Source organism: Triticum dicoccoides, chromosome 2A (assembly GCF_002162155.2).
Source record: "Triticum dicoccoides isolate Atlit2015 ecotype Zavitan chromosome 2A, WEW_v2.0, whole genome shotgun sequence".
NCBI classification, from domain to species: domain Eukaryota; kingdom Viridiplantae; phylum Streptophyta; class Magnoliopsida; order Poales; family Poaceae; genus Triticum; species Triticum dicoccoides.
In genome coordinates, this window is record NC_041382.1 from 74,417,878 (window position 1) to 74,444,922 (window position 27,045).

The 27,045-nt window shown below is 45.1% G+C and overlaps 1 protein-coding gene across 1 annotated transcript; it reads right to left on the bottom strand.

The window, feature by feature from the left end:
• Positions 1-1,370: 1,370 nt before the first annotated feature.
• Positions 1,371-2,102, bottom strand: LOC119358998 (protein SRC2-like). The gene has a single exon (XM_037625361.1). It carries the CDS (start codon positions 2,066-2,068, stop codon positions 1,466-1,468), a length of 603 nt encoding a protein of 200 aa, XP_037481258.1. The 5' UTR covers positions 2,069-2,102; the 3' UTR covers positions 1,371-1,465.
• Positions 2,103-27,045: the final 24,943 nt, after the last annotated feature.

The following is a 27,045-nucleotide window of genomic DNA, read 5'->3' on the forward strand; positions in this document are numbered from 1 at the left end:
ACGGTGACTCTCTAGGCTATATGGACAGCAAGGCGGAAGGCCATCCATGAGTCTATTTTTCAAAATCATCTGGCCACACATAAGTTCATTCAACGCTTCATTGCTGAATTGGAGAGCATCAAGAATGCCCCTAGACCGATGAGACCTATTCCCTCTGCAAATGTTCGGCTGCACCAGGTTTGGACGCCTCCTCCAGCAGAGATGTTTAAGATCAATGTGGACGGAGGGCTCTCCCGAGATGGCTTCATGGGTGCATCCTCTGTTGTATGCCGCGATGACAAGGGCCTTCTCTTAGGGTCCTCGGCGATGTTTTTTCTAGGCATCAATGACCCAGCCTGTCTTGAAACACTAGCATGTAGAGAAGCTCAAGCACTTGCCCAAGATCTGAATCTAGGAAGAATCATCATCTCATGTGATAGTGGGAGTGTTGTCAGTTATATAAAGCATGGCTCACGAGGGAAGAACGGTGCAATAGTTCAAGAGATCAATGCGAACCAGCAAGTTTTTTTAAGCATGTGATATCATCTTCGAAGGTAGGGACACAAACAAAGAAGCTCATAGCTTGGTTAAATTTTCGGTTTCTCTTAACCAGGGTCGTCACTTGTGGCTGGGCTATCCACATGACCCTTTTTGTATTCCTTTGAACTTCCCAATTAATCAATAAAGTGTCCTTCACCCCTAAAAAAAACTAGTTTTTCTTTTTTAGGTGAACTTGGGATTTATTCAACGTTCAAAATAGAAGGAATACAAATGAAGTCTGGTAGGATCCCTAGCCACATGTGGCGACCTGCAGGGAGCGACGAAGCCGCGTTCGCTAAGGCGTGAGCTTCAAGGTTTGTCTCCCTATTCTCAAAACGAAAACTAACTCTTGCAAAATCTCTAGCTCTATCTCTTATTTCACTCCAAACTAAAGCTGACAGGTGGGCCCATCCTGTCAGAAAGGTGTTTAGAAGAGGCGAATCGGGCGCTTTTCTGACATGGTAGTTTTTAGTCAAAGATTAGACAAAAAGTGGTAGTTTTTCGCACAAAACGTAAAGTGGTAGTTTTTCGTCACGTTTCCGTCAATTGTGGTAGTTTTTGGTTAAATACTCGATAAATTGAGATCCTTAGCCAGGGCCAACACTTCATTGCATGTTTGAGCTTCAAGACTGAGGGCGTCCACTCTAGTCCATCAAAAACCACAGCCAAGGACCCGAGGTACTGACCATCTTTGTCCCGACGTACCGCGTACGTACATCGGCTCCTGGTGGATTTGTTCCGGCATTCAAAAGCCAACAACGGAGGCACACAGAGGAGTAAACTCCAGCGCAATTTTAACAGAAAACCAACATACACATAACACATCTCCATCAAATCTGATGATACACTATTATTCATGCTTGACGTAGTACTACTTATGTATCCTGTATGTGAATATTGTACTGGAAGGCCAACCCTCCGAGTCTCCGACGACGCGCGCGGCCTCCTACCTGGATCTATATGCCGCCGTCGTCGTGCCCGCGAAGCCTCCACCGAGCAGCCCCGAACCGAGCCCCAGCGCGAAGTGACCGTTCCAGTTGAAGTTCCTTCGCGCCGGCCGGCACGGCGGCATGACCGCCGGGCAATCGGGTTCCAGCGGCGGCGCCACCACGGGGCCGAGGCGGTACGCGATGCTGAGCGTGCCGCAGTGCCTGTTGCTCTGCGCCTTCCGGACCGGGTACGACGCGCACCGCCACGGGGTGCCTCCTCCGGCAGCGCAGGCGCCCGCGAGCAGGTCGGCGACGAGTATGAACACCTCGCCGACGTCGCGGTCGCCGAAGCCGAACGAACCGGCGAAGTAGCGCTCGGTGCGGAGGAGCACGTGGAGGTAGGCGCGCCCCGCGGCGGCGGCCGTGGGCGAGACGGCGAACCAGACCGTGTGGTTCCACGCCGGGTCCGTCTCGCCGTCGCGGTCGGTGAGGGTCCGCTGCCGCGTGCGAGGGTCGCCGTAGACGGACGCCACGGCGTACACCTGCATGCCGCTGAAGAGGTTCACGTTCGGCAGGTCTCTCGCCGAGACGAGCGTCAGCTCCAGGACCCTGTGCGCCATTGCCAACCGCCCCAGCACTGTCGGAGAAAGGGAAACTGCGAGCAGCTGCGAGCTTTGCCGTGCGGGCTTATGGTGGCCATGGCGCCCAGGGGTATGTATAGGACCCGCGGTCAGCGACGAGTCGTCGGGTGCTCCAAGTCTCTGGCGCGCGAGGGCGACATGCATGCATGGATGGATGTGCACGAATCCGATGCCAAGCGAAATTTCAACAGAAGCAGTGAATCTTTGAACCCTAAAGATCTTAACATGCGTCTAGAACACCTCTTGTTGAAGCAGTAAATTGTAGTACTATAAGACCGTCAGGTTGCTTCTGATGGAAGATTGTGTTACTTATTTCCCACTCACGCCGAGATATTTCCCCAAACGGGAACGTGCGTCAACTTTCCCACCAGATGGAATCGAGCGCCCAATCATGCATGCCCAACTCTAACTGCCCATGAAGATTTGACACAAAGAATTGCATGCATATGACTGGCTTGACTGAATGATTTCTTCGAATCTGATCAGTTGATATCCGGACCAGACACCGAAAGCAATATACGGAAACCAATTAACGTGCACCCATTTTTTGCACTTGTCGCCACCTTGCTTCCCTAGCTTGCAGATCATAGACCGAGTCCCATTTTCCCTTGAAGTGGGGTTGAGGGCCACCGCATGGGAGGAGATGGTGGCGGAGAGTCAGTCGCTGGCGGCGGCAGAAGAGGAGCCCGTGCCGCCGGGAGGGCTGCGGAGGAGGGAAGCCACCTTGGAGTGCAGGTGCGTGAGGTCGTATCAGATCTAACACTTTGAAAAAAAAACCCGAAGCGAACCGAACGAAAAAAACGATGCCATTGGAATTAAGTCATCTACATGGCAAGCCAAGTCAGCACAGAAAAATGGGGCGACCTGTAAGATCTGGAGAGTTTTTTTTTCTAGAATACACCATGAATGCGTGTATCACCATTCATAGGGCCAAGCCGTCAGTACAACACCAAACGACAAATACCATGCCAAAAGACAAGGAATAGCACACTAATCCCCACCTACTAGAATCGAGAATGAGAGAACTCGTCTTGCCCAATCTCCAGCCAAGAAGCCAAGGCAGACGGGGCAAAGAGCAAAAAAGCCGCGACACTGCGGTTGCAAGCCACATCCAAATCCCAGTGACGACTACAGAACTGACTAGATCAACGTACCTCCCACTACATAGTGCCTAGAGGAGTCAGCTGCTGCAATTTTGCCTACTTTGGGCCTAGCACAATAGCAGTTTCAGATATCCTTAATAAATCCTAAAGGCCCACGCAGCCCATTCGTGTAAGGTAAGAGGTGAAACTAAAGTTTAGTCACACATTGCTAGTTTAGAGAGAGTTGAACCTCTTTATAAGGAAGGTTCTTTCCCCACTTGTATGAGCATGAGAACAAGAGGGGCATTCACGCGCGCTCCTCCTCCGTCGCCCGCCTCGTCGCGCTGCGCGGGTTGCGGGAATCAACCAAGTTTGGGGTCTCGGATGCAGTCGGAGGTATCATCACTAAGCTTCCTCCTTCGTGGAGAAACTTTGCTACCTTAGACTTGTTTCGTTTATACTTATCAGACGTTTGCAATAAAGTTGTTAATCATATTTGCAACAATAGTTAATCAAATGTGTGGCATTCACGTCTTTTTCATGTTAATTTTGGTTGCATGTCACGACTAGCGAAGTTGAACTTAATCCCCTAATTTCACCAATGTCAAGGGATCCAAGTTTCAAGTGTGTGTGCAAGCTAAGCAACCTCGTAAGTCACACACGACTGCGGAAACGAGAAATCTTGCACCAGTAGAGCTCATACATGCAGGTCTTTGTGAAATGAATGGTGTTTTGACAAAAGGTGGAAAGAGATATTTCATGATGTTAATTGACGACTCCACTAGATATTGCCGTGTGTATCTTCTGAAATCTAAGGATGGGGCTTTGAACTTTTTCAAGATCTATAAAGCTGAAGTGGAAAACCAAGTTGATCGAAGAATCAAGAGGCTTAGGTCCGACCATGGTGGAGAGTATTTTTCCAATGAATTTGATGCTTTTTATGCGGAACATGGTATAATCCATGAGATGACGCCTCCCTACTTACCTCAGTCAAATGGGGTGGCCGAAAGAAAGAACCGTACTCTAACTGATTTGGTTAACGCCATGTTAGACACACCGGGTCTCTCCAAGGCATGGTGGGGGGAGGCGATATTGACAACATGTCATGTCCTAAACCGAATTCCCATAAAGAACAAAGAGATAACTCCATTCGAGGAATGGGAGAAGAAAAGGTTAAAACTCTCTTATCTACGAACATGGGGTTGTTTGGCGAAAGTCAATGTTCCAATTCCAACGAAGCGAAAGCTTGGACCAAAGACTATGGATTGTGTTTTCCTGGGATATGCTTTTCATAGTGTTGGCTACAGATTCTTGATTGTAAAATCTGAGGTACATGAAATGCATGTCGGTACGATCATCGAGTCGAATGATGCGACTTTATTTGAAGATATCTTTCCCATGAAGGATATGGCTACCTCATCTAATCAGGAGATGCCTAGTTCATCGAATCAGGAACCAGTTACAATTACCAAACCTGCCATTTCGATAGAACACTTTGAAAGTCCTGTGGAGGAGAACAATGAAGTTCCTACTAGGAGCAAGAGACAAAGGACTGCAAAGTCCTTTGGTGATGATTTTCTTGTGTATCTCATAGATGACACTCCCGGTTCTATTTCAGAGGCCTATGCATCTGAAGATGCTGACTATTGGAGGGAAGCAATTCGTAGCGAGATGGATTCCATCTTGGCGAATGAAACTTGGGAGATAACTGATCGTCTTTATGGGTGCAAACCTATAGGATGCAAATGGGTATTCAAGAAGAAGCTTAGGCCTGATGGTACTATTGAAAAGTACAAGGCTCGGCTCGTGGCTAAGGGTTATACCCAAAAGGAAGGTGAAGACTTCTTTGATACTTACTCACCTGTGGCTCGACTGACCACTATTCGAGTTCTACTTTCACTAACTGCCTCGCATGGTCTTCTCGTTCATCAAATGGATGTTAAGACTACTTTCCTAAATGGAGAGTTGGACGAGGAAATTTATATGGAACAACCAGACAGGTTTGTACTAGATGGCCAGGAAGGAAAACTGTGCAAGTTGCTGACAAATGTGTATACTATCGCCATGGTGGGGGCGAGGGAGTTATCCTTTGCTTGTATGTTGATGACATACTGAATTTCGGAACAAATCTGAATGTTATTAAGGCGGTCAAGAATTTCCTATCTCGCTATTTTGAGATGAAGGATTTAGGAGTGGCTGATGTCATTCTGAACATCAAGTTGTTGAGAGACGATGATGGTGGGATTACATTGCTTCAATCTCACTATGTGGAAAAGATCTTGAGTCGCTTTGGCTATAGTGACTGCAAGCTCTCTCCAACACCTTATGATGCAAGTGTGTTACTTCGAAAGAATTTAAGAATTGCTAGAGATCAATTGAAATATTCTCAGATTATTGGCTCGCTTATGTACTTAGCCAGTGCTACAAGACCTGACATCTCTTTTGCTGTTAGCAAACTGAGTCGGTTTGTCTCAAAACCAGGAGATGTGCATTGGAAAGCTCTAGAGAGAGTTTTGCATTATTTGAAAGGCACTGCAAATTATGGAATTCACTACACCGGGCACCCAAAGGTGCTTGAAGGGTATAGTGACTCAAACTGGATCTCAGGTGCTGATGAGATAAAGGTCACGAGCGGATATGTATTCACTCATGGAGGTGGCGCTGTTTCTTGGAAGTCTTGCAAGCAGACCATCTTAACGAGGTCAACAATGGAAGTAGACCTCACAGCACTAGATACAGCTACAGTCGAAGCAGATTGACTTCGTCGGCTCTTGAAAGACTTGCCGGTTGTTGAGAAACCTGTACCGGATATCCTTATGAACTACGACAATCAAACTGTGATCACAAAAGTGAGAAGCTCAAAGGATAACATGAAGTCATCAATACACGTACAAAGAAGGTTAAAGTCTGTCAGGAAAATGAAAAACTCCGGATTTATTGCATTGGATTATATCCAAATGTCTAAAAATCTGACAGATCCTTTTACTAAGGGTCTATCACGTAATGTGATAGATAATGCATCGAGCGAGATGGGTATGAGACCCACAATATGAGTTGTTCACAGTGGTAACCTATTCTTTGTGATCGGAGATCCCGTGAATTAGATGTGGAAGACAAACTATTGGTCAACTGAGAGGAGAGTATCCTTACTATTCACAATACCACTCCATGAAGATGCAATACTCTCCTAATCTGCATGGCAGGTTGATGTATATATTAATGTGTTCTAAGTGGCTTATTTAAGCAGAGATGTTGTCCTGCAGAACATCTTTTGAAGAACACACCTATATGAGTCTGATTGTCAAACGTCGCAATCTATGAGAGTAGGGTTCTCTCTAGTAAACCCATGAAAGGTCATGGAGTATGACGCATAAGCTCCACCCGCGGGGAAGACCCACGGTAGCCACGTATCGGTTAACGCTTTATGTGAAGCTAGATTCGCAGAAAACTTTCAGTTCAAGGCCCAGTCCACTGTTCAAGTTGCTTACTAGTGTAGCATAGAGTTCTAGGTGGAAGTTCAACTTAACAGTCTTCACTGCAGTACCGGTATATAAAACGGTGTTTTGGAACCAAAGGCAATTTTTGTGTGCCTCTGGGATCTGGTGGAGGATTGCTGGAATTTTGTCTACTTTGGGCCTAGCCCAATAGCAGTTTCAGAAATTATTAATAAATCCTAGAGGCCACGCAGCCCATTCATGCAAGGTAAGAGGTAGAACTAAATTTTAGTCTCACATTGCTAGTTTAGAGGGAGTTGGACCTTTTTATGAGGGAGGTTCTTTCCCCACTTGTATGAGCATGAGAACAAGAGGGACATCCACACGCGCTCCTCCTCCACCGCCCGCCTCGCCACGCCACGCCACGCCTCGTCACGACGTGCCGCGGGTTGCGGGAATGAGCTGAGATGATGTCTAAATTTTTGCCACGCACTACGGGTATACGAAAGGTCACACAAAAGCTGAAAAGATTTTGCGAAAGTGGAGTTCAAATGCGAACGGTGCAGCCCTTCGGCTGCTGGCTATTCGCTTCATCTCGTCTCTTCGTTTCACCTCCCGTCGCTGCCCTCTCGCCTCCTTCTCTTGCGCCTATAAAAGGGAGGTTGCTCCTCCCAGAGAGACACACCAGAACTACTCCTTCCCTCGCCATCGGTTCCATCTTTGAGTTGCTGCTGTCTTCCTCATCCCGGCTTGCGGCGTGCACCGCACGTCGGGACAGTAGGCCTCCGAAACCGCATCTTTTGAGTCCTGTACGGGAGAAGGGTGATAAGGTTTTTGGGGAGTGCTCAGCACGACTACTGGCTGCTTCATCACGGACGATCCAGTCGCCAACGACTACTTTCTCGACGACGACTTCTTCCCCGACATCCACGACCTTCTCGACAACATGGCAGGCGAGGACACCGACCCCAAGTCCAGCGCTTCTGCTGCTGCTGTCCCGTACGTGTTCTTCTCCTTTCTATTAGAGGTCCTGCTACAGTTCCTTGTTCTAGTATTTGCCCTAGATATGTTAGACTCTATTTCATATATGCAACTTGCTATACTGTCTGCTCTAGATATGTTTAGTTACAGTTCATATATGAAGATGTTGTTTACCTTCTCTTTGTCAAATCGCATGGCTTGTTTTATCACTACTATACTGGTCATGCTTTATCTAGTATTTCTGCTAAAATCATTCGGTAAATTGCTCATACTTCCAACAATCCAAAAACCTTATTATATGCAATTTACCCCAAGTGGTTTTGCTGCTTCCATGAGACCTCATGTTGTGGTTTTGTCACGGCAGATGTCCTCGTGAAAGGACTTAGTCGTGGAGCCATCGCTACGGGTTAGCTTAAAGGGGTTAAACCGGACAAGGGACACGAGGGTTTTTATACTAGTTCGGCCCCTTCGATGAAGGTAAAAGCATACGTCTAGTTGCGTTGGTATTGCTGAGATTTCGATGACCAGGGAGCGAATCTGCTTGCCTGGATCTCGAGTTGTTGTGTCGTCCCTAAACCGCTGCCGGGTCGTCCCTTTATATACATAGGTTGACGCCCGCCGGTTTATAGAGTCCCGAGGCCGGATCATAAACGTCTCCGGCTTGGTCTCTATCCTTCCTATCTTACAATGCAAGTTACATAATAAGGTCGGTTTACATCTACAGGCCCTAACTTGCCTTTGGGCCTTGGGCCTTCGTAAATCGCCATCATTCTTACATCTTCATGGGCTTCTAATCTTCATAAAGTAAATCTGGCTACTCCTGGCCTGTTTAGGTCCAGTAGTAATATCCCCAACACCTCCTATGTTTGAGGGTATCCACTATAAGAGGTGGCACATGAGAGCAGTCTTGTGGTTTCAAACCATGAGTTGCTATGACGCCACGCTTGGCAAGCCTGAAGGGGAGTTTGATGCCCAACAGGAACAAGCATTTCAGAAAATGGATACTCTTTAAGGCTGCTCTCTTGAGTGTTCTTGGTGAGAACATAGTTGATGCTTATGCGTCAATTGATAATGGAAAAGATATGTGGGACCCACTCGAGTCCAAGTTTGGGGTCTCGGATGCAGGCACTGAGCTGTTGTTCAAGTGCTTATGTTCGTGGTGTTGGCACGGTCGATCTGAAGTTTACTTCGGGGAAGATCATGCGGCTGAAGAACATGCATTATGTCCCCTCCGTCAATAAAAATCTTGTTAGAGGATCTCTTCTGTGTAGAGATGGCTACAAGCTTGTCTTTGAGTCGAATAAATTTGTAATATCCAAGTATGGAACCTTTGTTGGTAAAGGCTATGAGTCAGGAGGCCTGTTTCGTTTATCCTTATCAGACGTTTGCAATAAAGTTGTTAATCATATTTGCAACAATAGTGAATCAAATGTGTGGCATTCACGTCTTTGTCATGTTAATTTTGGTTGCATGTCGCGACTAGCGAAGTTGAACTTAATTCCTAATTTCACCACTGTCAAGGGATCCAAGTGTCAAGTGTGTGTGCAAGCTAAGCAACCTCGTAAGTCACACACGACTGTGGAAACAAGAAATCTTGCACCACTAGAGCTCATACATTCAGATCTTTGTGAAATGAATGGTGTTTTGACAAAAGGTGGAAAGAAATATTTCATGACGTTAATTGACGGCTCCACTAGATACTGCCGTGTGTATCTTCTGAAATCTAAGGATGAGGCTTTGAACTTTTTCAAGATCTATAAAGCTGAAGTGGAAAACCAAGTTGATCGAAGAATCAACAGGCTTAGGTCCGACTGTGGTGGAGAGTATTTTTCCAATGAATTTGATGCTTTTTGTGCGGAACATGGTATAATCCATGAGAGGACGCCTCCCTACTCACCTCAGTCAAATGGGGTGGCCGAAAGAAAGAACCGTACTCTAACTGATTTGGTTAACGCCATGTTAGACACATCGGGTCTCTCCAAGGCATGGTGGGGGAGGCGATATTGACAGCATGTCATGTCCTAAACCGAGTTCCCACAAAGAACAAAGAGATAACTCCATTCGAGGAATGGGAGAAGAAAAGGTTAAAACTCTCTTATCTACGAACATGGGGTTGTTTGGCGAAAGTCAATGTTCCAATTCCAAAGAAGCGGAAGCTTGGACCAAAGACTGCGGATTGTGTTTTCCTGGGATATGCTTTTCATAGCGTTGGCCACAGATTCTTGGTTGTAAAATCTGAGGTACCTAACATGTATGTCGGTATGATCATGGAGTCGAATGATGCGACTTTCTTTGAGGATATCTTTCCCATGAAGGATATGGCTACCTCATCTAATGAGGAGATGCCTAGTTCATCGAATCAGGAACCAGTTACAATTACCAAACCTGCCATTTCGATAGAACACTTTGAAAGTCCTGTGGAGGAGAACAATGAAGTTCCTACTAGGAGCAAGAGACAGAGGACTGCAAAGTCCTTTGGTGATGATTTTCTTGTGTATCTCATAGATGACACTCGCAGTTATATTTCAGAGGCCTATGCATCTGAAGATGCTGACTATTGGAAGCAAGCAGTTCGTAGCGAGATGGATTTCATCTTGATGAATGAAACTTGGGAGATAACTGATCGTCCTCATGGGTGCAAACCTATAGGATGCAAATGGGTATTCAAGAAGAAGCTTAGGCCTGATGGTACTATTGAAAAGTACAAGGATCGGCTCGTGGCTAAGGGTTATACCCAAAAGGAAGGTGAAGACTTCTTTGATACTTACTCACATGTGGCTCGACTGACCACTATTCGAGTTCTACTTTCACTAGCTGCCTCGCATGGTCTTCTCGTTCATCAAATGGATGTTAAGACTGCTTTCCTAAATGGAAAGTTGGACGAGGAAATTTATATGGAACAACAAGACGGGTTTGTACTAGATGGTCAGGAAAGAAAAGTGTGCAAGTTGCTGAAGCCTTTGTATGGACTCAAGCAAGCACCCATAGTGGCATGAGAAGTTTGAAAGAACTTTAACAGCTGTAGGCTTTGTTGTGAACGAAGCTGAAAAATGTGTATACTATCGCCATGGTGGGGGCGAGGGAGTTATCTATTGCTTGTATGTTGATGACATACTGATTTTTGAAAAAAATCTGAATGTTATTAAGGAGGTCAAGAATTTCCTATCTCGCTGTTTTGAGATGAAGGATTTTGGAGTGGCTGATGTCATTCTGAACATCAAGTTGTTGAGAGATGATGATGGGGGGATTACATTGCTTCAATTTCACTATGTGGAAAAGATCTTGAGTCGTTTTGGCTATAGTGACTGCAAGCTCTCTCCAACACCTAATGATGCAAGTGTGTTACTTCAAAAGAATCGAAGAATTGCTAGAGATCAATTGAAATATTCTCAGATTATTGGCTCGCTTATGTACTTAGCCAGTGCTACAAGACCTGACATCTCTTTTGCTGTTAGCAAACTGATTCGGTTTGTCTCAAAACGAGGAGATGTGCACTGGAAAGCTCTAGAGAGAGTTTTGCGTTATTTGAAAGGCACTGCAAATTATGGAATTCACTACATCGGGCACCTGATACGTCCAGTTTGCATCATGCTTTTATATCGATATTTATTGCATTATGGGCTGTTATTTCACATTATGTCATAATACTTATGGCTATTCTCTCTTATTTTACAAGGTTTACATAAGGAGGGAGAATGCCGGCAGATGGAATTCTGGGCTGGAAAAGGAGCAAATATTAGAGACCTATTCTGCACAACTCCAAAAGTCCTGAAACTCCACGGAATACCTTATAATAAATAATGGAAAATCCTCACCAAAGATGAAGACCAGGGGGCCCACACCCTGCTCACGAGGGTGGGCCCCCCCCCCCTAGGGCGCGCCCCCTACCTCGTGGGCCCCCTGTGGCTCTCCGATGACCATCTTTTCCTATATGAAGTCTTACGTCGAGAAAAAAAAAGAAGCAACCTTTTGGGACGAAACTCCGCCGCCATGAGGCGGAACCTTGGCGGATCCAATCTAGAGCTCCGGCAGAGCTGTTCTGCCGGGGAAACTTACCTCTCGGAGGGGGAAATCATCGCCATCGTCATCACCAACGCTCCTCTCATCGGGAGAGGGCAATCTCCATCAACATCTTCATCAGCACCATCTCATCTCAAAACCCTAGTTCATCTCTTGTATCCGATTCTTGTCTTCAAGTCCGGGATTGCTGCTAGTAGGTTGCTAGTAGTGTTAATTACTCCTTGTAGTTGATGCTAGTTGGTTTAATTGGTGGAAGACCATATGTTCAGGTCCTTTATGCATATTAATACCCCTCTCATTATGAACATGTTTATGCTTTGTGAGTAGTTACGTTTGTTCCTGAGGACAAGGGAGAAGTCTTGCTATTAGTAGTCATGTGAATTTGGTATTCGTTCGATATTTTGATGAGATGCATGTTGTCTAGCCTCTAGTGGTGTTATGTGAACGTTGACTACATAACACTTCACCATTATTTGGGCCTAGAGGAAGGCATTAGGAAGTAATAAGTAGATGATGGGTTGCTAGAGTGACAGAAGCTTAAACCCTAGTTTATGCGTTGCTTCGTAAGGGGCTGATTTGGATCCATATGTTTCATGCTATGGTTAGGTTTACCTTAATAATTTTGTTGTAGTTGCGGATGCTTGCAATAGAGGTTAATCATAAGAGGGATGCTTGTTCAAGAAAGAACAGCACCCAAGCACCGGTCCACCCACACGTCAAATTATCAAAGTACCGAACGTGAATCATATGCACGTGATGAAAACTAGCTTGACGATATTCCCATGTGTCCTCGGGAGCGCTTTTTCCTTATATAAGAGTTTGTCCAGGTTTGTCCTTTGCTACAAAAAGGATTGGGCCACCTTGCTGCACTTTATTTACTTTTGTTACTTGTTGCTCGTTACAAATTATCTTATCGCAAAACTATCTGTTACCACTTATTTCAGTACTTGCAGAGAATACCTTGCTGAAAACCGTTTATCATTTCCTTCTGCTCCTCGTTGGGTTCGACACTCTTACTTATCGAAAGGACTACGATAGATCCCCTATACTTGTGGGTCATCAAGACCCTTTTCTAGCGCCGTTGCCGGGGAGTGAAGCGCCTTTGGTAGGTGGAATTTGGTAAGGAAAAATTTATATAGTGTGCTGAAATTTACTATCACTTGTTACTATGGAAAGTAATCCTCTGAGGGGCTTGTTCGGGGTATCTTCACCCTGACCAGTAGAGCAAAGAGTTGCTCCTCAACCTAATGAACCTATTGAAAATGAATATGAAAATGAAATTCCTTATGAGTATCATTCGGGTATGATAGAAAAACTGCTAGCTAATCCTTTTATAGGAGATGGAACAAAGCATCGTGATGAACACCTAATATATGTGGATGAAGTTTGCGGATTATTTAAGCTTGCATGTATACCCGATGATGTTGCTAAGAAGTAGGTATTCCCTTTATCTTTGAAGGGAGACGCATTGATATGGCATAGGCTATGTGTTGATACGAGATCATGGAACCATAGAAGATTGAAATTGGAATTTCATCAAAAGTATTACCCTATGCATCTTGTTCATCGTGATCGCAACTATATATATAATTTTTGGCCTCGCGAAGGAGAAAGCATCGCTCAAGCTTGGGGGAGGCTTAAATTAATGTTATATTCATGCCCCAACCATGGGCTTCCAAGAGAAACAATTCTTCAAAAGTTTTATGCTCGTCTTTCTGATAACAATCGCACCATGCTTGATACTTCTTGTGCTGGCTCTTTTATGACGAAGACTATTGAATTCAAATGGGATTTATTGGAAAGAATTAAACGCAACTCTGAATATTGGGACCTCGACAATGGTAAGGAGTCAGGTATGACACCGAAGTTTGATTGTGTTAAATCTTTTATGGATACCGATATTTTCCGTAAGTTTAGCACTAAATATGGACTTGATTCTGAGATAGTAGCTTCTTTCTGTGAATCTTTTGCTACTTATGTTGATCTCCCTAAGGAGAAGTGGTTTAAATATCATCCTCCCATAGAAGTAAAAGTAGCTGCACCTATTAAAGTTGAAGAAAAGACTGTCACTTATAATGATCCTATTGTTCCTACTTCTTATGTTTAGAAACCACCTTTCCCTGTTAGAATAAAGGATCATGCTAAAGCTTCAACTGTGGTTCGTAAAAGCAATATTAAAACATATACACCTCCTGAGCAAGTTAAAGTTGAACCTAATATTGCTATTGTTAAAGAGCTCTTGTCTGATAATATTGATGGGCATGTTATTCAGTTCTGCGGTGAAACTGCTAGAATTGTTAAGCCTCATGCTAAAGATAAACATAGACCTGTGGTAGGCGTGCCTGTTATTTCTGTTAAAATAGGAGATCATTGTTATCATGGCTTATGTGATATGGGTGCTAGTGCTAGTGTTATACCTTATGACTTGTATAAAGAAATCAAGCATGAAATTGCACCTGCTGAGTTAGAAGATATTGATGTCACAATTAAACTTGCTAATAGAGATACTATTTCAGCAATGGGAATTGTTAGAGATGTTGAAGTCTTGTGCGGGAAAACTAAATATCCTGCTGATTTTCTTGTTCTTAGTTCCCCACAAGATAGCTTTTGTCCAATTATATTTGGTAGACCCTTCTTAAACACTATTAATGCTAGGATAGACCGCGAAAAGAATGTTGTTACTATTGGCTTGGATGATATGACTCATGAATTTAATTCCTCTAAATTTAGTAAACAACACCGTGAAGAAGAATCGCCTAGTAAGGATGAAATTATTGGTCTTGCTTCTATTGCCGTACCTCCTAGTGATCCTTTACAACAATATTTGCTAGACCATGAGAATGATATGTTTATGAATGAAAGAAGGGAAATAGATGAAGTATTCTTTAAAAAAGAACCTATGCTGATACACAATTTGCCTATTGAAATCCTAGGGGATCCCCCTCCACCTAAGGGTGATCCCGTGTTTGAGCTTAAACCGTTGGCTGATAATCTTAAATATGCTTATCTTGATGAAAAGAAGATATATCCTGTTATTATTAGTGCTAACCTTTCAGAGCATGAAGAAGAAAGATTATTGAAAACTCTGAAGAAGCACCGTGCTGCTATTGGGTATACTCTTGATGATCTTAAGGGCATTAGTCCCACTCTATGTCAACATAAAATAAATTTGGAAGCAGATGCCAAACCAGTTCGTGATCCTCAACGACGTCTGAGTCCTAAAATGAAAGAAGTGGTAAGAAAAGAAATACTAAAGCTTCTGGAGGCAGGTATAATTTATCCCGTTGATGATAGTCAGTGGGTAAGTCATGTTCATTGTGTCCCTAAGAAGGGAGGTATTACTGTTGTTCCTGATGATAAAGATGAATTGATTCCACAAAGAATTATTACAGGTTATAGGATGGTAATTGATTTCCGCAAATTAAATAAGGCTACTAAGAAAGATCATTACCCCTTACCTTTTATCGATCAAATGCTAGAAAGATTATGCAAACATACACATTACTGCTTTCTAGATGGTTATTCTGGTTTCTCTCAAATACCCGTGTCGGCTAAAGATCAATCAAAGACTACTTTTACATGCCCTTTTGGTACTTTTGCTTATAGACGTATGCCTTTTGGTTTATGTAATGCACCTGCTACCTTTCAAAGATGCACGATGCTATATTCTCTGACTTTTGTGAAAAGATTTGTGAGGTTTTCATGGACGACTTTTCCGTCTATGGATCTTCTTTTGATGATTGCTTGAGCAATCTTGATCGAGTTTTGTAGAGATGTGAAGAAACTAATCTTGTCTTGAATTGGGAAGAGTGCCACTTTATGGTTAATGAGGGTATTGTCTTGGGGCATAAAGTTTCTGAAAGAGGTATTGAAGTTGATAAAGCCAAGGTTGATGCTATTGAAAAGATGCCATGTCCCAAGGACATCAAAGGTATAAGAAGTTTCCTTGGTCACGCCGGATTTTATAGGAGGTTCATTAAGGACTTCTTAAAAATTTCCCGGCCTCTGACTAATTTATTACAAAAAGATATACCATTTTTCTTTGATGATGATTGTGTAGAAGCATTTGAAATACTTAAGAAAGCATTAGTCTCTGCACCTATTGTTCAACCACCTAATTGGAATTTACCCTTTGAAATTATGTGTGATGCTAGCGATTATGCCGTAGGTGCTGTTCTAGGGCAAAGAATTGATAAGAAACTAAATGTTATCCATTATGCTAGTAAGACTCTAGACAATGCTCAAAGAAATTATGCTACTACTGAAAAAGAACTTTTAGCAGTTGTATTTGCTTGTGATAAGTTCAGACCTTATATTGTTGACTATAAAGTAACTATCCACACTGATCATGCTGCTATTAAATATCTTGTGGAGAAGAAAGATGCTAAACCTAGACTTATTAGATGGGTTCTCTTGTTACAAGAATTTGATTTGCATATTGTTGATAGAAAAGGAGTTGAGAACCCCGTTGCAGACAACTTATCTAGGTTAGAGAATGTTCTTGATTACCCACTACCTATTGATGATAGCTTTCCTGATGAACAATTAAATGTCATAAGTACTTCTCGTAGTACTCCTTGGTATGCTGATTATGCTAATTACATAGTTCCTAAATTTATACCACCTAGCTTCACATACCAACAAAAGAAAAAGTTCTTCTATGATTTGAGACATTACTTTTGGGATGACCCACATCTTTATAAAGGAGTAGATGGTGTTATTAGATGTTGTGTACCTGAGCATGAACAGGAACAGATCCTACGCAAGTGCCACTCCGAAACTTATGGAGGACTCCACGCGGGAGATAGAACTGCACATAAGGTATTACAATCTGGTTTTTATTGGCCTACTCTCTTCAAGGATGCCCGTAAGTTTGTCCTATCTAGTGATGAATGTCAAAGAATTGGTAATATTAGTAGACGTCAAGAATTGCCTATGAATTATTCACTTGTTATTGAACCATTTGATGTTTGGGGCTTTGATTATATGGGACCTTTTCCTTCCTCTAATGGATATACAGATATTTTAGTTGCCGTTGATTACGTTACTAAGTGGGTAGAAGCTATTCCAACTAGTAGTGCTGATCATAACACTTCTATTAAAATGCTTAAATAAGTTATTTTTCCTAGGTTTGGAGTCCCTAGATATTTAATGAATGATGGTGGTTCACATTTTATTCATGGTGCTTTCCGTAAAATGCTTGCTAAATATGATGTCAATCATAGAATTGCATCTCCGTATCACCCACAGTCTAGTGGTCAAGTAGAATTGAGCAATAGAGAACTCAAATTGATTTTGCAATAGACTGTCAACAGGTCTAGAAAGAATTGGTCCAAGAAACTTGATGATGCATTATGGGCCTATAGAACTGCATATAAAAATCCTATGGGTATGTCTCCGTATAAAATGGTATATGGAAAAGCATGTCACTTACCTCTCGAACTAGAACATAAGGCATATTGGGCTATTAAACAGCTCAACTATGATTTCAAACTTGCCGGTGAAAAGAGGTTATTTGATATTAGCTCACTTGATGAATGGAGAACCCAAGCTTATGAAAATGCTAAGTTGTTTAAAGAAAAGGTTAAAAGATGGCATGACAAAAGGATACAAAAGCGTGAGTTTAATGTAGGTGATTATGTATTGCTATACAACTCTCGTTTAAGATTTTTTGCAGGAAAACTTCTCACTAAATGGGAATGCCCCTATGTTATTGAGGAGGTCTATCGTTCCGGTGCCATAAAAGTCAACAACTTCGAAGGCACAAATCTGAAGGTGGTAAACGGTTAGGGAATTAAACATTATATCTCAGGTAATCCCATAAATGTTGAAACCAATATTATTGAAACCGTAACCCCGGAGGAATACATAAGGGACACTTTCCAGAACGTTTCAGACTCCGAAAAGGAATAGGTATGTGGTACGGTAAGTAAACCGACTCTAAAACAATTTTTAAGGCAATATTTCTCTGTTTTGGAATATTTAGAAAAATAGAAAATTAAGTAGTTGTCCGGGAAGGACACGAGGGTGGAGAGCGCGCCCTACCCCCTGGGCGCGCCCCCTACCTCGTGAGCTCCTCGTGTGCCTTCCGGACTCCGTTTTCTTGCACGATAGGTATTTTGGTCAGTAAAAATTCATTATATAATCTCCTGGGGGTTTTGACTCCCGTATCACGCAAAAATCTCATGTTTTTGTTTCGAGCTGTTTTTCTGACAGATCTAGATTATCATGATGTCCCCAAGTGCTTCCAAGGACAAGTTCTTCGAGAAGGTCATCAACCCTTACCTCGCGGACGTGCTGCGACACCCTCAAACCATTGCGATGCGTGATGGGTTGCTGCACATCCACGATGCTGAGGGACCAAAGGGAACTGGAAGCGTGGAGACAAGGCTCGAAGCAATGGAGCAACAAATTTTCAAGTGCCAGGGGATGGTGGAGCGTGGAATCAATGCTAGCCACACGATGCTTGCGGAGTTCACTAACAACTACAAGCCGGATGCCAAGAACACCGAGGAGGCCATCTTCAAGCTATATGAGAAGATCGAGCACCTCCAAGCCCAAATCTATGACCTGCAAAACCAAAACTATGAGTATGAATATAGATTCAAAAGAATGAGTTTGGCTGCAGATTCGAGGATTCCGGAGACTCGATCATCCTTCTATGATGGTGAACCTATGCCTTGGAAGATGGATGACAAGCCTGCATCATCAAAAACACCTCCACCTTCTTCACCAACCAAGGAGATATAATCACATGGGTATGGGCACTCCCCTTGGCAACTGCCAAGCTTGGGGGAGGTGCCCCAGTATCGTATCACAATCACAACTCCTATCTTTACCATTTTTCTTAGTTCGATCCTATTAGTAGTATTTTGATCTAGTAGAATAAAGTTTATGGCATGATCTAGTTATGAGTTTGGCTTTATCATCCTTCTATGTAATCGAGTTCGTGAGCTATATAATAAAGATTAGTGTTGAGTCAAGGGCTTGATTTTCTTGCTATGATCTTGGGTGAATAAAAGAAAAGATAAAAAGAAACAAAAGTTCATATTGATCTTATTGATAGTAATGACTTCACATAGAAAGAGTGTGATGATTAAAAGTTGTTGGGAGTTGTCAGACATAGCTTCGGTAATTGTTGCAATTAATAGGAAGTAATAAGGAAAGAGAGGTTTCACATATAAATATACTATTATTGACATCTTTTATGATTGGGAACACTCATCAAAATATGACATGCTAAAGAGTTGATGTTTGACAAGGAAGACAACGTAATGGGTTATGTTTTCTTATATCTGAGATAAAGTATGTTGTCATGGATCATCCAACATATTGAGCTTGCCTTTCCCCCTCATACTAGACAAATTCTCAGCACCTAGTAGAGATACTACTTGTGCTTCCAAATACCCTTAAACCAGTTTTGCCATGAGAGTCCACCATATCTACCTATGGTTTGAATAAGATCCTTCAAGTAAGTTGTCATCAGTGCAAAGCAATAAAATTTGCTCTCTAAATATGTATGATTGATTGGTGTGGGAGAAATAAGCTTTATACGATCCTGTGATGTGGAAGTAATAAAAGCGACAGACTGCATAATAAAGGTTCATATCACAAGGGGCAATATAAAGTGACATTCTTTCGCATTAAGATTTTGTGCATCCAACCATAAAAGCGCATGGCAACCTCTGCTTCCCTCTGCGAAGGGCCTATCTTTTATTATTATCTTCTACCTTATGCAAGTGTCATGGTGATCTTCACCTTTCCTTTTTCATTTTATCCTTTGGCAAGCCCAACATGTTGGAAAGAACCTGATATATATATCTAATTGGATGTAGGGGGCATGAGTTATTATTGTTGACATTACCCTCAAGGTAAAAGGTTGTGGGGCGGAACTATAAGCCCCTATCTTTCTCTGTGTCCGATTAAAACTCCGTAACCACAAGTATTGCGCGAGTGTTAGCAATTATGAAGGACTAGATGATAGTTGAGTATGTGGACTTGCTTTTTAGCTCTGACATAGACTCTTTCTGATGTTATGATAAATTGCAATTGCTTCAATGATTGAGGTTATAGTTTGTTGGTTCTCAATAAGGTTTCTGATTCATACTTTTGCATTGTGAATAGATCATCACTTGAACATAAGTAATCATATGACAATATCTATATATGTTGTTGTTATGAGAATAATCATGATGCCCTCATGTCCGTATTTTATTTTTATCGACGCCGCTACCTCTAAACATGGGGACATATTTATTGTTATCGGCTTTCGCTTGAGGACAAGCAAGGTCTAAGCTTGGGGGAGTTGATACGTCCATTTTGCATCATGCTTTTATATCGATATTTATTGCATTATGGGCTGTTATTTCACATTATGTCACAATACTTATGGCTATTCTCTCTTATTTTACAAGGTTTACATAAGGAGGGAGAATGCCGGCAGATGGAATTCTGGACTGGAAAAGGAGCAAATATTAGAGACCTATTCTGCACAACTCCAAAAGTCCTAAAACTCCATGGAATACCTTATAATAAATAATGAAAAATCCTCACCAAAGATGAAGACCAGGGGGCCCACACCCTGCTCACGAGGGTGGGGGCGCCCCCCCTAGGGCACGCCCCCTACCTCGTGGGCCCCCTGGTGGCTCTCCGATGACCATCTTCTCCTATATGAAGTCTTTCGTCGAGAAAAAAATAAGAAGCAACCTTTCGGGACAAAACTCCACCGCCACGAGGCGGAACCTTGGCGGATCCAATCTAGAGCTCCGACAGAGCTGTTCTGCCGGGGAAACTTCCCTCTCGGAGGGGTAAATCATCACCAACGCTCCTCTCATCGGGAGAGGGCAATCTCCATCAACATCTTCATCAGCACCATCTCATCTCAAAACCCTAGTTCATCTCTTGTATCCGATTCTTGTCTTCAAGTCCGGGATTGGTGCTAGTAGGTTGCTAGTAGTGTTAATTACTCCTTGTAGTTGATGCTAGTTGGTTTAATTGGTGGAAGATCATATGTTCAGATCCTTTATGCATATTAATACCCCTCTGATTATGAACATGTTTATGCTTTGTGAGTAGTTACGTTTGTTCATGAGGACAAGGGAGAAGTCTTGCTATTAGTAGTCATGTGAATTTGGTATTCGTTCGATATTTTGATGAGATGCATGTTGTCTAGCCTCTAGTGGTGTTATGTGAACGTCGACTACATAACACTTCACCATTATTTGGGCCTAGAGGAAGGCATTGGGAAGTAATAAGTAGATGATGGGTTGCTAGAGTGACAGAAGCTTAAACCCTATTTTATGCGTTGCTTCGTAAGGGGATGATTTGGATCCATATGTTTCATGCTATGGTTAGGTTTACCTTAATACTTTTGTTGTAGTTGCGGATGCTTGCAATAGAGGTTAATCATAAGTGGGATGCTTGTTCAAGTAAGAACAACACCCAAGCACCGGTCCACCCACATGTCAAATTATCAAAGTATGGAACGAGAATCATATGCATGTGATGAAAACTAGTGTCGGTGTCAAAACCGGCGGATCTCAATTAGGGGGTCCCGAACTGTGCGTCTAGGCCGGATGGTAACATGAGGCAGGGGACACAATGTTTTACCTAGGTTCGGGCCCTCTTGATGGAGGAAAAACCCTACGTCCTGCTTGATTAGTATTGATGATATGGGTAGTACAAGAGTAGATCTACCACGAGATCGAAGAGGCTAAACCCTAGAAGCTAGCCTATGGTATGATTGTCTGTTCGTCCTATGGACTAAAACCCTCCGGTTTATATAGACATCGGAGAGGGCTAGGGTTACACAGAGTCGGTTACAATGGGAGGAGATCTACATATCCGTATTGCCAAGCTTGCCTTCCACACCAAGGGAAGCCTCATCCGGACACGGGACGAAGTCTTCAATCTTGTATCTTCATAGTCTAACAGTCCGGCCAAAGGATATAGTCTGGCTGTCTGGAAACCCCCTAATCCAGGACTCCCTCAGTAGCCCCTAAACCATACTTCAATGACGATGAGTCCGGCGCGCAATATTGTCTTCGGCATTGCAAGGCGGGTTCCTCCTCCGAATACACCACGGAAGAATTTGAATACTAGGATAGTGTCCGACCCTGCAAAATAAGTTCCACATACCACCATAGAGAGAATAATATTTTGGCAAATCTAATTTGCTGACTTGTTTTGGCAGCATGATGTTACGTCATGGCCCGGTGATTATTCGAACTGTTTCCTTTAACTAGCCCTGTACATAACGCGAGGCAGTTTGTTGACACGTCTTGTCAAAACAGAGATCATGTCCCCTTATCACGGGATTCTCATCAATAAGGGTGTGGGTAACCCAACCGCGCCATCGATTACGGCGCTTGGGGGACGAGCGAGTTTTACCAGGCTAGTTGGGACGCTTAGTTTCATCCGCTCATATAAAGGGATAAGGATTCACTTTTTCATCCACGCCTTCTTCCTCCTTTGCTCATCCATTTTCGCACACTCGAGCTCTAGCGCCCAAGTACGCACTTCCCACCTCAACCTTCCCCCACCATGTCCGGAGTGGGAGGCAGGTGGATGGTCTCCTCCGTCACGGAGGGAGACATCAATAAGCCGAGGAGAGCCGGATACCTTCCCGACGACATCGCGCACCGGCTCGCAGATGAGGGGTAGCTCATCCCCACCCCCGGGCCCCATGAGAGGATATTGTTCCTTACCCATTTCCTCCGCGGGCTGGGATTCCCTCTCCACCCATTCGTCCGGGGGCTCATGTTCTACTACGGCCTGGATTTCCATGATCTGGCCCCGAATTTCATCCTCAATATCTCGATGTTTATCGTCATGTGCGAGGCCTTCCTCTGCATCAAGCCCCACTTCGGCTTATGGTTGAAGACCTTCAATGTCAAACTGAAGGTTGTGGGCGGCCGCCAGGCGGAGTGCGGAGGCTCCATGGTGGGCAAGATGCCCAATGTTACATGGCTTGAGGGATCCTTTGTGGAAACCATAAAGGGGTGGCAATCGGGGTGGTTCTACATCACCGAGCCGCGTGACCCTGCATCGGCAGCGGCCCCCCGAGTTCCGATCTGGCATCCCCATGCGGCTTAGCTCCTGGAAAGAGAAGAGCATGTCCTGGGGTAGTTCGGGAGAGCTGACCGGGCTCCAAACATGTATTCAAAACATGGTGAGCAAGAAGCTCAAACTCGTCAACGTAGTCCAGGTCATGCTCCACCGCCGGATCCTCTCGTGCCAACAACGGGACTTCAACTTGTGGGAGTTCGACCCCGCGTAGCACCGAACTCTGAACAGGCTCTTCGACACAACTCACGAAGATGCCTGGAGGGTGCTGTTCAAAAGCGCCGAGGTCCCTCCTCCCATTACTGAGGATCGCGGATTCAGCGCGAAGCGCCAAGCCAGTGCGGTAAGCTACTTTACCTTTCACAGGATACTTATCTTTTATAGATTGACTCCATGCAGGATCTAAACTCCTGTACATTTGACAGGACTGGCAGGAGACGGCCGGACAGATCGACTGTCTGGCTCCTTTGCCCGAAGGCCCAGCGGACGCTCTTCTGGCGAAGATGCTGACTCCGGCTCCTTATACGGTGCCGGAGAAGACCAAGAAGGCCAAGGGAACCCGAGAGAGTTCCCGACGCCAGGCGTCATCGGACTCTTTGTCCGATGACTCTGCGGCGCACTCCTCCGCCGAAGACAAGGAAGAAGAAGAAGATGCTCCCCCTCCAGCTGGGGAAGATAAGAAAAGGAAGGCCGCCCCAACTTGGGGGGGGGGGGCGAAGGGTCCAAGAAGGGAAGGACTCTCCTTCCGGACAGTTCCACCGCCGCCGATGAAGGCGAAGACGAGTGGTTACCCAGGGCCAAGCCCCTAGGGAGATCGTAAGTATTCGGATACCAGAGTAACTCATAGCATTCCTTTGTCGCACTGCTTTCCCTAACGCCGAACATAATTATGCAGGCCGCCACGAGCCAGTATCAATGTATCATCGGACGGCTCCCTGGGCTCGTTGGACATGGATAGCGATCTAGTCCCGACCGCCACCTCCCCTCATCCTGCTGACGACGCCGAGGTGCTGTCTCAAGAGGCACCGGGTCAAGGGGAGACAGTCCTGGAGGCTCCTCAAGGGCACCTTCCGGACTCCGGGAGCCGAGGGGACGGGGCCCCTGAGGGCTCCGAGTTTGGCCCTCAGCCGAACACCGCGCCGGAACCTCCAGTGGTTCCGGGCTCGGGCAAGCGGCCTCCTTCCAAGAGGAGCAAGACGCCTGTGCCGGTGACCTCTGTCCATCCAGAGGCGCCGGACAATCTGCTAGAAGCGCTTCGCAGCGCTTCCATCGACGAGGAGCACCGTACTATTATGAGTGCGGTGGTCCAGAAGGTTCAGTCTGCCAAGAGCGGATTGACTGAAGCCTGTGCCAGCCTTCTAACAGGCTTTGAGGTAAGTGTTTTTTTAAAATATAGGAAAAATATTACCGCATAGACAGTAGCCCCTGATGCTTTGTTCGGTGTTCACAAAGAAAAGCCGAACAGAGGATCAAATAATATCGCAGGAGTCTAATATAAGTATGTCAATATGCGTATGCAGGCCTCGCTGCTGGCGTCCGCCGCACTGACTGCGGAGGTTGCCATACTAAAGCAGGACCTCGAGGGGTCCAAGAAAGAGCTCGGCCTTCCCAAGAGGCAGCTTGAGGAGAACAAGGGTAAGTAATACCCTGTCTATAGATATGTATAAAAAGAATGCGATTGCAAAATGACAGGATTATCATGAATTTGCCAGGGGCCGCGATCGAAGTGGCGACCCTAAAGCAAGCGTTGTCCGAGGCCGAAGATAAAGCGACCAAGGAGCGCACCGAGCGAGAGAAGCACGAGGCTCGGGTGGGTGAGGTGCAGCAAGAGCTCCAGGCTCTCGTGGCGAAGCACGAGGCGTTGGAGCTTGACTCAAAGACGCGGGAGTCTGAGCTTGCCGCGGCCCTCGAGAGCGCAAAAAGTGCCAAGGCCGAAGCCCAAAATGCCCTCCAGGAGATCGACACAATGAAGAAGATAGCGGCAGGTAAGGCTTTCTATATGCAAAGCAAGCATGTAAAAGTAAATTACCGATTACTTACCCGAATCCGGAGCTCTCCAGGAGCATTCACAGATTTGCCCCGCAGTGTGTCCGATGCCGCACAATTTTACCAGGCCGAGGACGAAAGCTCAACGGAGAAGCTGTTCTGGTCTCAGTATACTGAGGCCGAACACCCGGTGCCAATGAGCGACCAGCTGAAGCAGATGGTCAAGCTACATAAGGCGGCCGATCAGGCCATGAAGGGCTTTATAGTCCAGCTGTGGCCTGACGACGCCCTTCCGAACAGCTTCTTCGGCCTGGTGAGGTGGCTTGTGGATGCCTGCCCGCGGCTGGAGGTCGTCAAGCGATCTGTCTGCATTGAAGGTGCACGATGGGCTTTCTCCTGTGTGAAATTGCAGTGGGTCAAGCTAGACGCTGTGAAGCTGATCAAGGAGGGGCCGCCGGAGGGCAAGGAGCACCGCCACCCTAAGATGTACTACGAGGGTGTTCTGCAGGGTGCCCGTCTCATAGTGGACGATTGTTCAAAAGATGTAATATTTGAGTGAGACTTGCTCGTTTTATCCTGTATTTATGAAAACTTGTTTCATATGCGCTATGCAACGCTTGTTTGAATTGAAAATATTGCCTTCTGTTTGGCTGTTTATCCAATCTGAGAGATGGCTAGTCCTCGGCTTCTGCCCCCATGCCACGAGTGCTGGGGTGTTCGGGATAAACCTGAGCACTCTTGTTGCCATGTTTGGGTCCTTCGAGGGAGGTGCTCAGCACAGCGAACAAGGCAACCAGACTAATAATGCTTTATCACTCTCACTTAGCCATATATTCTATAATTTTAAATTTCGGCGAAGCCCCTAGTATTCGGAAGGCCGAATTCGGGGCGCGTTACACGCCTTTAAGCCGGACAGGGCCGGCCCCTCGCTCTAAGCGGCATAAGTCTTTAGGGACTCGAAAACCTCGCCAAACAGCGACCAGTCTCTCACCTTATCATGACAGTCAGTTTTATCTTTCTCTACTGAGGTGCTGAACCCAGCAGAACCGGGGCACAATCGCAGTAGTTCTCCTAGCGCTACCTTAGCCGATAGAGCGGAACGTAAGGTACCAAAACATAGGAGCCGAGCAAACCCAACATTTGACCAAAGACATGATTCGGAGCTGATGCATATAATGCTATAAGTTCGGGGTGCCGCACTTGTGAAAGTGTTCGGACTTTTCACACCGTTTTGTGGGGTACGTAAGCCCCTGGTGTATTGGCCGTACCAACGTGTACGGTTGCAAGGCGTCATTAATGAACACACACACACATATATATAACAAGAATGCAATAATAGTCGTAATGTCATGCATTGTTTATTCAAAAAATTGCGTTAAAGCAGAGTGATACAGATAGTGCGAGAAGCAAAAAGTAGGACTATGTCCCTTCCAAGGGCAAGCTGAGGAATGATATTAAATTGAATATTTCGCTCGTTACTGTAATCCACCTGGGAATTCCGTGGTACGACGTAGCTGTCTGCCTCCTTGGTTGCTGCATCATGTGTTTGGCAATAGTGCTGCCGGACAGTGTTTCTAGAGATTAAGGTCCTGAGAAAAAAGGAGAAAAATAACCAAACGGGAAGCCCCTGGTGCGGTTTAAGCCGCGTCTTGGGGCGTGCCGCAGTTGTGCCCCCCTCCCCACCTGTGCCCATGGTATTTTTAATGCATAATTATGTACGCGTGGCACGAGTTTCATCGTTGGGCTGGGATTGGGGTGGCCTCCGTATTGCTAAGCGAGCTCAGATCGCGCCAGGCGGTCTATTTGCCGATTGCTCCAAGCGCGCTTGAAGGTGTCCGGGCTTTGAAGCGTCGAACTGGTTGATTGCCTTGAGAGGCTGCTTTGCGCTTTTGCTGCGAGGGCCGCGCTGTGCTCCTCTGTTCGGAGAGAGCACTCTGTGTTTCCGTTGACTGTAATAACTCTGCAAGGTCCTGGTATTGTGAGCTTGAGGTATGCATAATGCGGTACCACATTGAATCTAGCAAATGCAGTTCGCCCGAGCAGCGCGTGATAACCACTGCGGAACGGGACTATATCGAAAATTAACTCTTCGCTTCGGAAGTTATCCGGGGATCTGAAGACCACTTCCAGTGTAATTGAGCCCGTGCAATGGGCCTCTACACCTGCAATGACGCCTTTAAAGGTCGTTTTGTGGGTTTGATCCTTGAGGGGTCTATACCCATTTTGCGCATTGTGTCCTGATAAAGCAGGTTCAGGCTGCTGCCGCCATCCATAAGGACTCGAGTGAGGTGAAATCCGTCAATGATTGGGTCTAGGACCAGTGCGGCGAATCCGCCATGACGGATACTAGTAGGGTCGTCACTGCGATCGAAGGTGATCGGACAGGAGG